This window comes from Cydia pomonella, chromosome 13, assembly GCF_033807575.1.
Source record: "Cydia pomonella isolate Wapato2018A chromosome 13, ilCydPomo1, whole genome shotgun sequence".
NCBI lineage: Eukaryota > Metazoa > Arthropoda > Insecta > Lepidoptera > Tortricidae > Cydia > Cydia pomonella.
Genome location: NC_084715.1, coordinates 7,370,466 through 7,384,907, shown reverse-complemented (window position 1 = coordinate 7,384,907; position 14,442 = coordinate 7,370,466). Strand labels below are relative to the sequence as shown.

Below are 14,442 nucleotides of genomic sequence, written 5' to 3'. Positions count from 1 at the left end.
ACCCCGCATTATTTCAAATTAACTACTACTACCTAGTTTAGCTTTACACACCTGTTATAAAATACGTATATTATGTACCTTCTGTTCTGTCAGGCTTCTTGCCTTGAATTAAGCAAGCTTGGAACTTGTGCCTTGTAGGAAGTATTGTGTAGCCTAGGTTACAGTGTAGCTTAGAAAGCGTTATCACGTACTATGTGATTTTGCGTCATAAATGAAAATGGGGCAGTGAGGGGTAATTACAAATCGTAAGTTACAAACTTGGATATAGAATTAAATACGTACGATAACTAGTATGTAGGTATAATACAACAAAAGAGGAACTACAACAGAGGATTATAGAGATAATGCTAATAAGTAGAATAGTCTGAAAGGATTTAGTTTGTAACAATAATTATTATTTGGTTACATTATGATATTTCAATCCATCAATCTAACAAAATACAATTCTTAAATTTTTAATGTAAAATTTAAAATTTCAATGTAAAAAAAAGATACGAATACAATTCTTAAAAATGTAAGATTTGTATTTTTTTAGATTGATTGATTGAAATATCATAATGTAACCAAATAATAATTATTACAATTCAGGCATTTGCCTGAACTGTCCGTATACCTATTGTTCATTCAACACGGGAAGTGCCCAATATTAAGCTAAAAAAAATACTTTAAAATAAGATTAATTCAGCGGAAAACAATAGCACAGTAACAGACCTAAGGAAACGGTACATCAGCCAAGCAAGCGGCTAATAAAAAGCATCCACGTTTTTTTGGTGAAATTAAATATCTATGATGACTAAAAAAATCAAAAACTATCAAATGGTGGCAAAATAATTTCCATTGAAGGCGGCGAGTTGCGTGAAACTAAAGACTTAATTACAGGGGAAATTGTTAAATACAGCCTAAATATAACTTAAACAGTCTCTTAGCCTAGTCGATAGTGACCCTGCCTACGAAGCAGGAGGTCCCGGGTGCAAATCCTGGTTAGGGCATTTATTTGTGTGTTTAGCATAAATATTCGTTCCCGAGTTATGGATGTTTTCTATAAATTTAAGTATTTATATATTATGTATATCTTCTACTAGTACACACACAAGCTTTACTAAGCTTACTGTGGGACTAGGTCGATCTGTGTAAAATTAAATAAATAAATATTATAGGGACATTCTTGCACAAATTGACTAAGTCCCACGGTAAGCCAAGAAGGCTTGTGTTTTGGCTACCCAGACAATGATATATTTAATATACAAATACTTAAATAGATAAAAAAACATCCTTGATTCCAACAAATATCTGTGCTCATCACGCAAATAAATGCCCTTACCGGGATTCGAACCCAAGTACTACCCACTAGGCCAGACCGGTCGTCTTGTCCTATAAAATTTATTTGTTATTTATTTATAGATTTATCGCTAAAAAACATACTATAATACCACCGCCGTTTCAGTTAAATCACTCGATTTTATTTGCAATGTATTTTTAATACATTTCCGTAGATTGTTTGACAACAGCTCAATAATCTCAGCGGAAGCAGATATTTTCTGGCTCTGATCCTTTCCAAGTCGTAAGTACTTATCGCCCTGGCAACTAAGTACCGGCCTCGTTAGAAACATCCTGTATTTTCAAATCTTGCCAAAAAAATCTAATATTGCTCACTACAGACAACATATAACAGTATAAGAAGTAAATAAACGAAATTACAAGGTTTTTGTATTTTTCAAATCCGGGTATACCTTTAAAAAAAAGTTGGGCTTCTTCATAGTAACTAGAGTTAGAAGCTGATTATTCCGAATAATACTATTGTTCCAATTTAAATTTTGGGCCCGAACTGTTAAAGTTACGAGTTACAATTTTACAAGTATACAGTATACTCGTGTCAATCACTCGTTGTACACGAAGCAATAAAAAAAGAGACAGGACGCCGCCCAGCGCAGGTAGGTGTAAAAAAGAGCACACTACGTACTTATTCGCATCCAGCCAGTATTTGACACAACTATTATAGCAACACCAACACCGATCAAAATAACGGTCGCTCATCACTGGCCAATCAAATGTCAATCGCATCCATGTTACTTGTAGCTACTTTGTTAAAATGGTGTCCTGAGCTACTGAGCTCACTCCGTACCATTTCTAAACTAGATAGCCACTGGGGAGATAGCTTAGGTAGGTAAGTAGCCAGGAGGCTTGACTGAATACACTTCTAGACATTACCCTTTTGCTTTGAGCTGAGTAAGCTTTGGACGTTTGCCTTGTAGTGAATAATCCCGCATTTTGGACGCCAGATAACCCTCTTAGCTTGAAAGGCAGACGGTGTACATAATTGCAAAGCAGTCCGTTTGCATGGTTCGTAAATGAAGACGATCCGGTTTATACAACGTAGAAACAACTTTACTACAATTTGAATTAAGTGAATCAGTGGAATAACTCTTAAAAGCAATGAACACCTAAACACCTTTATAATATTCCCGGTTTTCACAAAAAATATCCGCTCGGGAATCAAACTGTCATTAGTAATATTGTGTAGTTAGGTATTGTGGAAACGGCTGGTCATTTAAAGCTTTTCATAGACCACACGCAAAGCAATAAATGTCGGTCCGATTCGAACTTTTACATACATGAATTATTAGGTCTAGATAAGATATGGATCGGATATGTCAGTGTCAGAAGTGAAGTTTTTGTTTGAAGAAACGTCACTTTTAACCATCAGTGTCAAAAGTGACGTTTCTTATGTCAGTGGCATATCCGATCCGTATTGTATCTAGATATAATTAAAGCAAGAAATATTATTTTGCTAATCCGCGAGAAAATAACGTGTTAGTCAATCAGTGCTAACCCGTTATACTTACTTGCGTATTTTTAAATGCAATTAATGTTCCCACCCTCCCACCGAAAAAATAAATACGCAAATAAATATAACAGCCCACCACCAAAAGTACAAAACTCGACACGTGTTTCGCCTCTGTTAAGTATTAGAGCGGGGAGCACAGTCAAACGCAAGGCAGCCATTTATGAATTACAACTACCCTTTTACATACATAACAGCCTCTCTACGAGGCATCCTCAGGAGACGCTGGAGATGTTGACGGTCTGACACCCGACAACTGAAACCACTAACACTTAGCACTGATTGACTAACACGTTATTTTCTCGCGGATTAACAAAGTAATATTTCTTGCTTTAATTAGCATGGATTTCCGCAAAGTAACGCCTGATTCTATTAATTATTTTCTAGATCTAATATTTGACGTATTTTAAAGCTCGAATCGGGTCGTCATCGTCTACAAAATTTAAAAGTATATAGGTATTTTCGAAGACGCAAAATAACGATTAGGTATATCGATATAGCTGAATTGGTAGAGCGACCAGCTTTGATATACTTAGCTGTAAATAAGCTGCAAAGTTGTAAAATATTATCATTAAGGTGGTATTCGGGTAATTCGGGTGACACCTGCAGCTTCTTTACTATTGCGACCACAGCAATTTAATTTAAAAATTTGATTCTTTACATATACCTTACAAACTAACGTACATATACATTTTATAAAATTACAACTCAACACTATTTAGGCGACAAAACGGCGTGGCCCCGTTTAATCGGCTGCTCTTGTGTCGGATTCGGTAGTTTGCCCCTGAACCTCCGAAACACGACACCCTTCGGCCAGAAGTCGGCGCATTCGATGGTCCCCTGCAGCGAACGCATGCAGCTACAGTTGCGATCAGAAAGTCCCCTTTATCAACATCGGTTATCATTATGCCTGCTTAACCGGTAGGTATTATTATTGATACAAAAAAAATATCTTTTGTTCACCCTAACATAACGAATTTCCATTACGATGCGATATATATCGTACATATTATGTAAAAATAAATCATCCTTATACCCGTTTAATCTAAAACCAATTTACACATCAATTTATTAAAATACGAAGTATACACGCTCTCACCTCGCACACCCTCATTCTCCTGCAGAAGTCTGATTGGCACTTGACATATTTAATATTTTGAGCGTTATTCATGAAAAATATATTGTTTTTCAGGGTTCTGTAACTCAAAAGGAAAGAAAACCTTCCTATAGGATCATTTCTTGTTTACCTATTCATCTATCGAACTGTTAGTCTGTCATAATAACACTATTAGAGGTTATTTTACAAAACTTAAAATATATCTCCCTTATTCACTAACACTAAATTTACAATCATGAAACGTGTGGCGTTAAGATAACATTTGCATTTTTGCAGTCAAAAATCCCGGTTTAAATTGATTTAGACATTTCTTGCAAAATTACAATTGCAGTAATGCTGGTTCAGTCTGATTTCAAATGTTACCTTTATATGGAAACTGACAGTTTTCTTGAAGATTGACCATTGTTACCTTGGCTAGGCACCCTGATTCATGTTCTTATTTCATTAAATTCATACTACTCTACTGTTTATCTTCCCAGGTGCCATAATCTTCGGCTCGGACCAAGAAGTAGCCGGCGTGATGCGTGCCGTGGAGCGCATCAACGCCACTGGCTCATTCTCCTGGGTGGGCTCTGACGGATGGAGCGCGCGCTCGCTGGTCTCCGACGGCAACGAGCGCGCGGTGGAAGGCACCATCAGCGTGCAGCCGCAGGCGAACGACGTCAGTGGCTTCAAGGAGTACTTCCTGGGTCTCAATGCGAGAGATAATAGGCGAAATCCGTGGTTTGTAGGTAAGTGACTTCTCATAAAGCGATTCTAACCTGCCTAAGCTTGATTAGAATTTTTATGGTATTTTGAAATAAACTAACACTAATTTAAACTGAAACGCGATTAAATCGCGTGGATTTCCTGTTGCAATTAATATAGTATTTTATGCATCAGTTGTATAAGAAGGGTCAAAAAAGGCGAGTGGCGTGAGTTACAATGTGAGCCGGAGCCGAAGGCGTAGGCGAACATTGTAAAGGAATACGCCACGAGAATTTTTTGACCTACTTATACAACGTTGCATACAATATTTTTCCTACGAGTCAACAAAAATAAATCTTAATTTAGGTAAACAAATTACAGCAAAAGTATATAGCCAAGACGCGCGAGCATACCTTGTTACGCGCCCGGCCCGCCCCGGGCCGCGGCCGGCCGGTCGGCGACACCTCCTCGTAACTCATGAGGCCCTGGTACTTGCTACTTGCTAAATTAATTTTTTGGACAGTTTTTTCTCAATTTTGGCCACCGTAGCCTACGGAGACTAACAAGCAACGCTAAGCGGTCTTCGTAGTCTATGGGTGTTGCTATATTACGGGTGTCACATGCGTGTTTCTGACTTATGACGTAATTATTTTTACTATGCAACCAAATGAATATTTTGTAAGTTGGCATCAATGCACTTAGTTTAAAACTGTATTCGTTTTGGTTTTGTTAGGTTGGTAGCCATTAATCGCAGTAACATTATAGCTTATAAAAGCACAAGAGCTTTTATGAGGAATAGACAATATAGACTTTTCTTGAAATCTTTTATGTATGTTCTTATATTCGTGTTAATGAATGCATAAATGACAGATAACAGTAGAGGAGTAGGAAAAATGATTTATGATGTGATTTATTATTTTAGCTAACGTTTCGAACGTGACATTACGTTCATGGCCACAGGCAAAGTAAGTGCACGCGATTAAAAATCCCGTTTCAGTTTAAATTACAACTCGTTCGTTCCATAACCTTCAACTCGGTCGAAAAGTTACAGAAGTATTGCGCTCCGTCGAATATATCAGGTGAACCCGCCGATTGTTGCTTACAAAAGCTTACTCTTTTGTTTTCTCTAAGAATTCTAAGAGCATTAAAAAACAACTTTCCCAAGTTTCCGAAGCTCTGGTGAAAACAATGGTTGTGATTACTCAAACAGACAACTTAGCTACAAATAAAGTTAAACTATATTAGGCTTGTAATAACAACAAAGTGGGTTCAAGTCTGAAATGAGATCAGCAGTTTCAAAGTGTATTTTGTGGGTTGAACGCGTGGTTTTTCGGTAAGTTTCATATTAGGTTAAACACAAACTAACAAACAATGTTTCCGAACTTTGAGGCGTTAGTGCCTAATGACTATGAAGGTATATTCGTAAACTAATTACGTATCTTGCTGTATATCCAAATTGATACTAAATTAAGTTAGCAGGTTAATGGAAAGATACATACACTGACTGTCTGAATTAAATTTGCGTGGTAAAAAAATTAAATATAACGTTACGAATATTTCCTTCCCACGAAATTTATTTTTGTCTGATACACGTGGATAAGCTGCCCAGTATTAGGCAGGTCACAAGATGCTTGCGTCCGACCTATAAATAAAGCAATATGGAGGATAAAAATTAAAATGTGTGCTTTAGCTACAATACTTACTGTAAGTACATACATGCATGATAAGGTACGATAAGGTATCGGCATGATTGCACTGTAAAGAGAGCCTATATTAAGCACATAAAAACACGTACATGAAACTGTCGGCGACATTGTAAAAAGAAATAGTTCAGTCACCCACCTATCCTCTGAACCTTGACTGCACATTGTTCCAGAATTCTGGGAAGACCACTTCCAGTGCCGGTACCCGGGCAGCCCGCGGACGCCGTACAACGTAAAGTACACGAAGCCGTGCTCTGGACTGGAGCGGCTGACGGAGGACAACACTGAGTTCGAGGGGCAGCTGCAGTTCGTCTCCGATGCTGTCATGGCGTTCGCTTATGCTATCAGGTGAGGATACTAAATAATCCTTACGCCCGGTAAGCTTCATTTGCCCATATGAACAAATGGTTGATAGACTTTAAGACCGTAGGATTGCATATTAAGTTTGACACTTGAATTTTTCAGCCAAGACATGGAATATTATTAAAATTTTGGCCAGTAAATTGTCTGTCTGCCATTTTTTAAAGTATTAAACCAGTAGCATTAAGTAAATGTCACTTTTGTGAAATGGTCCTTAATCAAATAAAGGGACGTGTGATTAAAAAAATGCTTTAAATATGTTTCAATGGAACTTCAACTTTCGTATGAGAGTGTGGTAATAAAATCGTGGGACCAAACCTAGGTCGTGTCATATTGAGCAAAAATGCGAAAAGGTGACTCAAAAAAGAAGAAGAAAAGTTCATAAACAGGTTAATATGAAACGTACTTATATATAATTATTATAATAAGGCTACTGTTTGAAATATGTTTAAGTAATATCATCAGTGTGTGTGTTCGCTTGGTTTTTGGATAATTTTTAGCTTTTTTTGTAGTCTAAAACTCTTACACAGGACTAAAACTCTTAGAATGACATGTCTATTTGACCCATATTCTTTCACTGATGTGTGTTAAAAAGCCAAAGTTATATCGCCTAAATTATTTATTTTTTTGTTTTTGCAGGCACGTTTTTTTCTTAGACTTTATTTATCTTATACGGAGTTATATATATCTTAACTTTTAGTATGCAACGCGAGGAAGCCATAATAAAATACTGCATTACTTTACAAACTGCCATCTGTAATCCGTAGAGAGCTTTAAAACGTCCCATACAACACGAGAGCAACTTAATGAAAGCTAATTTTAAAAGGACCAAGGAGTCTCTTCTCGATTGAGTTTATAATGAATTTACAGGGAAGTGCCCGAGGATCTTGTCAATTGGGTTTTACATATTTTGTAAACAACGTCTATTTGCAAATGATTTAACGGTACCTCGATAAAGTTGGGCGCTGTCGCGAATTATAAACCTTATAAGATAAGTATCTGACATTTAATGTGAGTGTTTTGGGCTCCTTAGATTTAGCGAGGGTCAGCATGGTCGCCCTGGCCGTTAAAGCAATAAAATAATAATAATTTGTATCCGAAGTAAAACTTCGCAGCAATTCGATAAGTATGTATATGAGAATATTAAAAAAAAATTTAAGGGTGCGTCACGTTTTGTGGGAACGTTTCAATACAAAACAGGAAAAAAAAATGATTTAAAAAAGTAGACCAAGGGAGGTAGGTATATACATTTCAGCATAATTTGTTTTGAATGTGCCAATTCTGCTTTTTCAACAAGCGGTTGTGTAATATGGAACGTTCAGCGTAAAACGTTTTTAAGTCCGCATTCATCGTGTCGTGTGTAATTTCAACGCGTATTCTCCGCATTAATATTTAGCCACACGAGACTGCCCACTAACCCGCATAACAAGAGTATAGAAACAAACAGATTAACAGCATTTATATGACCTATTCCAACAGAACTAACTCCCAATTAGACGAACGCTTCCTAATATGACCTCCATGCCATAATAACAACAGTGAGCTGGGCGCTCGTGTAAATACAAGACCAATACGAAAATGGAACAAAAACTGGAAAATTCACTCGACAGCGCTGCGGGAGCTAGTGTAATTGCAGGACACGTCGGCCGCGATACATTGTAGCATATAAATAGCGCCAGCGTCGTGCATAAGTCACTTGGAGCGTTTATTTCGGTTTGTTTCGTCCAGCATGAAAAATTGTGTTGCTAAATGTGTACGTGCAGTGTTTCTGACCTGCGTTCAATGTAAGTCACGAACAAAGAGTAAATTAATCGCACTTGCACAATTTTGAGTAGAAACCCTGTGAAGGCAGACACGAAGTCATGTGATCTTAAATTAACTTACCTTACCCCAAACCAGATACCCCAAGCCGATGCCGTATTACACGATACTATGCAAATAACTACAGTACATGTTTATCAACTAAGCAAGCTACTTTTAAGTTGTCTCAGTACTTTTCTTACGGCATCGGCCAAGGCAATTTACACGTATACAATGGATTTACCAGCGGTTACTCTGTTACATTTCAATACTCGCATGGTCGCATCCAACGACCATGCGATGTAATGAATTATTTATCTCTACACGCTGCATACATTCCGGAAAAGAGTATCTGCAACTCTGTTTTATTCTGATAAATATACTGAAATGGGTCAGACTCAGCGCCATAGAAATATGGTACATGACATCTTCATCTTGTCGCTTATATTTTTTTTTCTTAACGATAAAAATATAGGTAAACTGTATCCTTCTTTAAAGTTAAAAAATTGTGGCCTTTTTAAGACCCTCCAAATTTATAGTACCAGAGAAAAAAAGAAGACGCCTTAAAGTATTTGATATGCTATTTTTAGAATTGAAATAAATTCTCCTTCATGACAATCATGACCCTTACATTTTCCCTGTATATAGTGTATTCGGTTAAATGATAACAGCCAATTACCTTCATTGAACCTTGCTATGTTAACTGAAAATAAAACATTGTAATGGTAGATTTGGGAACATATACGATATTTCATTACTACCCTCTACTTCCAATATAATTAGCTTAAAACCTGAAACATAGCGTTACATGGATTTATTTGAATTAAAAAGGTGCACCTACTTACGTTAAGCTTCACAAGCACTTTATATACAAACGAAGTTTGGAAAAGTTAATCATATTTATCATAATGCCCAAACAAATACCTACTATTACATGGCTGGTTAACTCCAAAAGAACTTCCAAAGTATTTATTCCAAGTGGTTAGAAGTATTGCATTAACAAGCTCCAAGCTACTTCAGTAAGAAAATAGTCAATAATTTGGAGCAAGAAAACTTTATAGTTTATTGAGTTTCATTACGCATAAATTGGCAAGAGGACAATTAGTTAGAGGTGAATCTTTGTCTAAAATTAGGATTAGTTTGAACAGCTCTTGATTGGAGCTTCGATAAATGATAAGTTATGAGTAGACGACTAGAAATTTAAGACAATTTGTATAAATTTTGAACATTCTAAAAATTTACCTAATATTGAATAAAATAAATTGATTTAAAGAGTTGGTTTGAATCAAATTTGTTTGTCTTGTAAATGATCCAATTTCTAAATTCAATTGAAGCATGTTTTCCCGGTTGCGTTGTTTTTTCATAGATTTTCTTTGTCCATGCACATATTTAGTCAAGAGACTACGCGTATAAACCATATGATATAATATTTTTGTAAAACTAATCTCGCTTGTAATATTTGATATAAACAAACGAACAACAACATTGTAAGTCAAATAAAAGCTCGTAAAAGCTTTGTGTTTTACTAAAGCAAAAGCTAAAGGGATCTCAAAAGCCTTGGCTTCAGCTGAAAGCGCGTTTTAAAAAGTGCATTTAGCTGACTGAACCAAAGCAACCCACTCGCAGCATAATGATAAGTGTGCTCAACCGCTCCTGCGCCGTAACAACGGAATGGCAATGGAAGTAGGGATTTACCAAGCTTTTATTTAGTTTCCGCCAGTCCCATTGTTAGTATGTCTATGTCTGTAATCAAATCTTAAAACCTGAATTACTCACTTCTCATTATTCGATTGAGCTGAAATTTCACATACATAAGTAAGTTACAATGAAACATTATGTTACCATCGAGCTGATTTAATGAAGGAGACTGGAGGTGGCCATATGGTGGCCATAGGAAATATGTGATAAAACAACGCAACGCAATTTCATTGTGTTTGGGTTTGTTAAAATTATCTCGATGAGTATTAGTTGATTGTTGAAAAAAATTAAGTATAGGTAATGAAAATTAGAGGTTTTCATATTTATTTTTTTATCGAGTCAACTTTACAAATATAGTTTGGATTCCGTATGAATTTTCGACGTCATAAATAATTATTTAAAAACTGCCATTTTGCGGTAGCCCCATCGTAAGCGCTTCGTAGACGATCAGCCGTATTTGACCAGAACGTAAGGTTTCACAATCGCGATTGATGTTGTAGGTATTGCTTGAAGCGAATTTCAAGCAAAAATACAAGATTCAAGGAACCTGACAACATTTTCTTGCTTGAAATTGCAGCAATCGCATTTCAAGCAGGCTTATTAATAACGTAAACTACGTAAGTCGCCTACGTTGTCAGTAACTAGTGCTTGTCATGCTTGTTTGAAGCATTCATCACAATTACCCTCCATTTTACTCATCAGACACGCTCCATTCTTACGTAAATATTGCTGCACTTTGTAAAACGAGTTTTTTTCATCCCATTGTGTTTCTTTTCTACAGTATGTAATATCACTTTAGGCAAGTGGTTGTGCCACTCCTTGGGGAACAATTTTTAACGACAGTTGGTTGGAACTTGGAAAGGCTCTGGCTTAGAAAAGTTCGATATTGCATTGCAATATCACATATGTAGGAGGAACTGGGTGCAGTTGTGCCAGTTTGTATGTAGCTGTAAAGGTTTCATATTTCATTTATTCGTTGCAACCATGGTATTAATTAACATTTGTCTAAGAGCAAATCTTGACAACTCGAAAGAAATTTTATCTATATGAGCTTTCCAGTTAACATTCTCATCAATATTCAAACCATTTAGGAAGCAAGTGTTTGTAAGATGTAGTTTGTCATTTTGGTAAGTATAATTAATTTCTAAAGTTTTGTTTTGCTACGCTATATGACTGCATAAACATTCCGAAATCTTGCAGTACAGTGGCCTTAGTTGGGTGATTCTGATTCGGGATTGACAACCACGCTCTATGTGTTTCTGTGTGTATTATCCTTATTTAATTCCTATAAAATCACTGCAACCTTTCCGTGGTTTTTCCTAAACATATTCTGAGCACCTATGTAAGAAAAAAATAAACTTATGACACAATATTATCCAGAAATAAATAGCACAAACGCACTCCTTTGCAATAGTAAATACAACTTTGTATTAAAAAAATACTACAAGAAAGAACAAGAATAAGAACGTTTATATTGTAAATGTGATAACACCAGCTACTTATAATAATAAATAAATAATATAGGACATTATTACACAAATTGACTAAGTCCCACAGTAAGCTCAATAAGGCTTGTGTTGAGGGTACTTAGACAACAATATATATAATATATAAATATTTATAAATACTTAAATACATAGAAAACACCCATGACTCAGGAACAAATATCCATGCTCATCACACGAATAAATGCCCTTACCAGGATTTGAACCCGGGACCATTAATTTAGCTTCGTAGGCAGGGTCACTACCCACTAGGCCATACAAAAAATAAATAAACTAAAAATAATAGTACAAATACGCTTCACTTTAAAAAACGAATCACCTAGCAATTTACTGAGCGTTTTCTACAGCAATATTGGTTACAGGTTTGGTTTGGACACGCATTCCGCTTATTCCGCTCCTTTCTCTCCGCATCGCCCACATATTCCACATAGTTTCGTGAATGTGAAAACATGCACAACCGGACCCAGCTTACCCTACACAACACATTTATATACAGCGGTTGCAGTATGGTTATTTTTTTATATCTTTCGTCTGTATTGATATGATTGTACATATATCATGCAACTAATTTCTATACTACTTTTTATATACAAAATAATTCGTTTCATGAATAACTGCTATATTTCACTTATATTTCACTATATTTTACTTTCGAGCAAGCGAAAGATTCCAAACTTGAAATGGAATCTTGAGCGTGGCGAAGTTTCAAGGCAGGATTAAACAAACTTTGCTTCCGAGTGAAACACAAAAATTTTCACATTTTGTGTTTCACTCGGTATTTCATTTGCCCCATCATCATCATCATCATATCAGCCTTTTATCGCCCACTGCTGAGCATAGGCCTCTCTTCCACATACATTTGCCCCATATGTGGATAAAATGCAACTTTCTCATTAGTTTTTGAACAATCAAGAAGCCTTCACCAGTTGGTGTGGTGAAAACATTTTTCTTCTACTTTTCAGAATAAGATACCGCATATGCCCTTAAGGAGCTCCCTAACGCCAATGACCTTCGATCTGAATCCCTTAGTTTTCGAATGTGTTTTGTAGCTTATCGTATTAACAGCAACGGCTTTAAGCAATATAGTATCCCATATTTATAGATACCCACTAGGCCAGAGCGGTCGTCCATAAAGGTTTATTTATCATTACATTACCTATGATAAACTAGATAAACACCATAACAACTACTACCTTATAATAATAATCTAGCAGAACAGCCGTGGCTTGAATGTAAAATACAGGTGTAGGTTTTATAGTACATATGGTGCTACTTTACCGCACTAGAGCGTTGTTCTAACATTACGTAACTATGTCGAAAATTTTGAGGGTCATATGCACTGTAAAACGTTGTGCGATACATGTGTGAGGTAATTCGCAACTCGTGTGAATTTAGAACACTCCTTTCAGTCGTGTTCTAATTTATCGCCACTCGTTTCGAATTTCCTGTTTTTCGCACTTGTATCGTAATGTACTAATTATGTCCAATAGGTCAAAAATGTTGACCATAAAGTATATTATTCAGATTTAAACTATATACACCAGCATTACTGCAGCAGTATTGCAATACTCCAGCAATATAGATCGTGTCATTCACGATCACGTTGACGCTTGCCTTGATTCGTAATGTCATGTAATTAAAGGATAGATTTGACAAACTTATGCGTCATCGTGGATGAAACGAACTGTACTCATATTCACATTTCTATGGATATCTTGCCAAAGATCTACTTCATTCAAATGGTAGTCAGATTGTTTTACTATTTTTCTTAAGATTAAAGTACCGTTCTCAACACAAACACAAAGGAATGTCAAGATAAGCCCATTCAAATCCCCTTAACACTTTTAATTTTCGTCGGGGTCCTTAATCATAATTGATCTCCGGAATCTTTGAGCCTGTAATCATTTCACGGCAGACTCCTTTGATAGATAACTGGGTCATTCTACTTTCGACAGTCATTTACTGGTCCTCATTTAGAGCCTTGTTTTTTTGAAGCTGATAAAAACAGAGGATGTTTTAGTATTTTGTAGATTTTCTTGGTCCTGGATTTTATATTTCAGAATACCCCTTTTTAGGGTTCTGTACCCAAAGGGTAAAACGGGACCCTATTACTAAGACTCCGCTGTCCGTCCGTCTGTCCACCTGTCACCTCATGAACCGTGATAGACAGTTGAAATTTCTACAGATGATGTATTTCTGTTGCCGCTATAACAACAAATACTCTTGTCCGGTTTTTTTATCTATGATATAGGAGGCAAACGAGCAGATGAAACGGGTGCGTCCTATAATATATACGTACTTTTGGAATAATTTCAGTTTACAAACGTTAAAAATGTATACTAATCTTATGTATAATAAAGTAAACGTATACTTTCAATTAGTATAACATAAAAATAATATAACATACGACATACATATGGCTGTTTGGTATAATATACATATAAGTTAAGCTCATTTCATATAACTGTCATAATGTATACATATTAAAATATAAATATCATCTTATATAATTAAGTAGTAAAATTAGTAGGATGACCTAGAATTTCAACCTCATAGAACACACTACTAGAAAAAAAACGGCTAAAAGTGGGTTAGGTTAGGTTAGAACTGTGACCCCCTAGATAAATAAATTGTTTCCAGAATAGGTAGCAGGTTAGGTTAGAACTCTAAGGCTTCGGAAAAAGAAACTGTTAACAGAAAAGTGGGTTAGGTTAGGTTAGAACTGTGACC

At 36.1% G+C, this 14,442-nt stretch overlaps 1 protein-coding gene across 1 annotated transcript in view; it reads left to right on the top strand.

Moving 5' to 3' along the window:
- Nucleotides 1-14,442, top strand: part of LOC133524076 (metabotropic glutamate receptor 2-like) — a 302,673-nt gene that overhangs the window by 236,922 nt on the left and 51,309 nt on the right. The window contains exons 6-7 of the mRNA XM_061859884.1: nucleotides 4,439-4,690; nucleotides 6,523-6,697. Coding sequence (XP_061715868.1) covers nucleotides 4,439-4,690; nucleotides 6,523-6,697 — 427 coding nt within the window. The remainder of the gene's footprint in view (nucleotides 1-4,438; nucleotides 4,691-6,522; nucleotides 6,698-14,442) is intronic.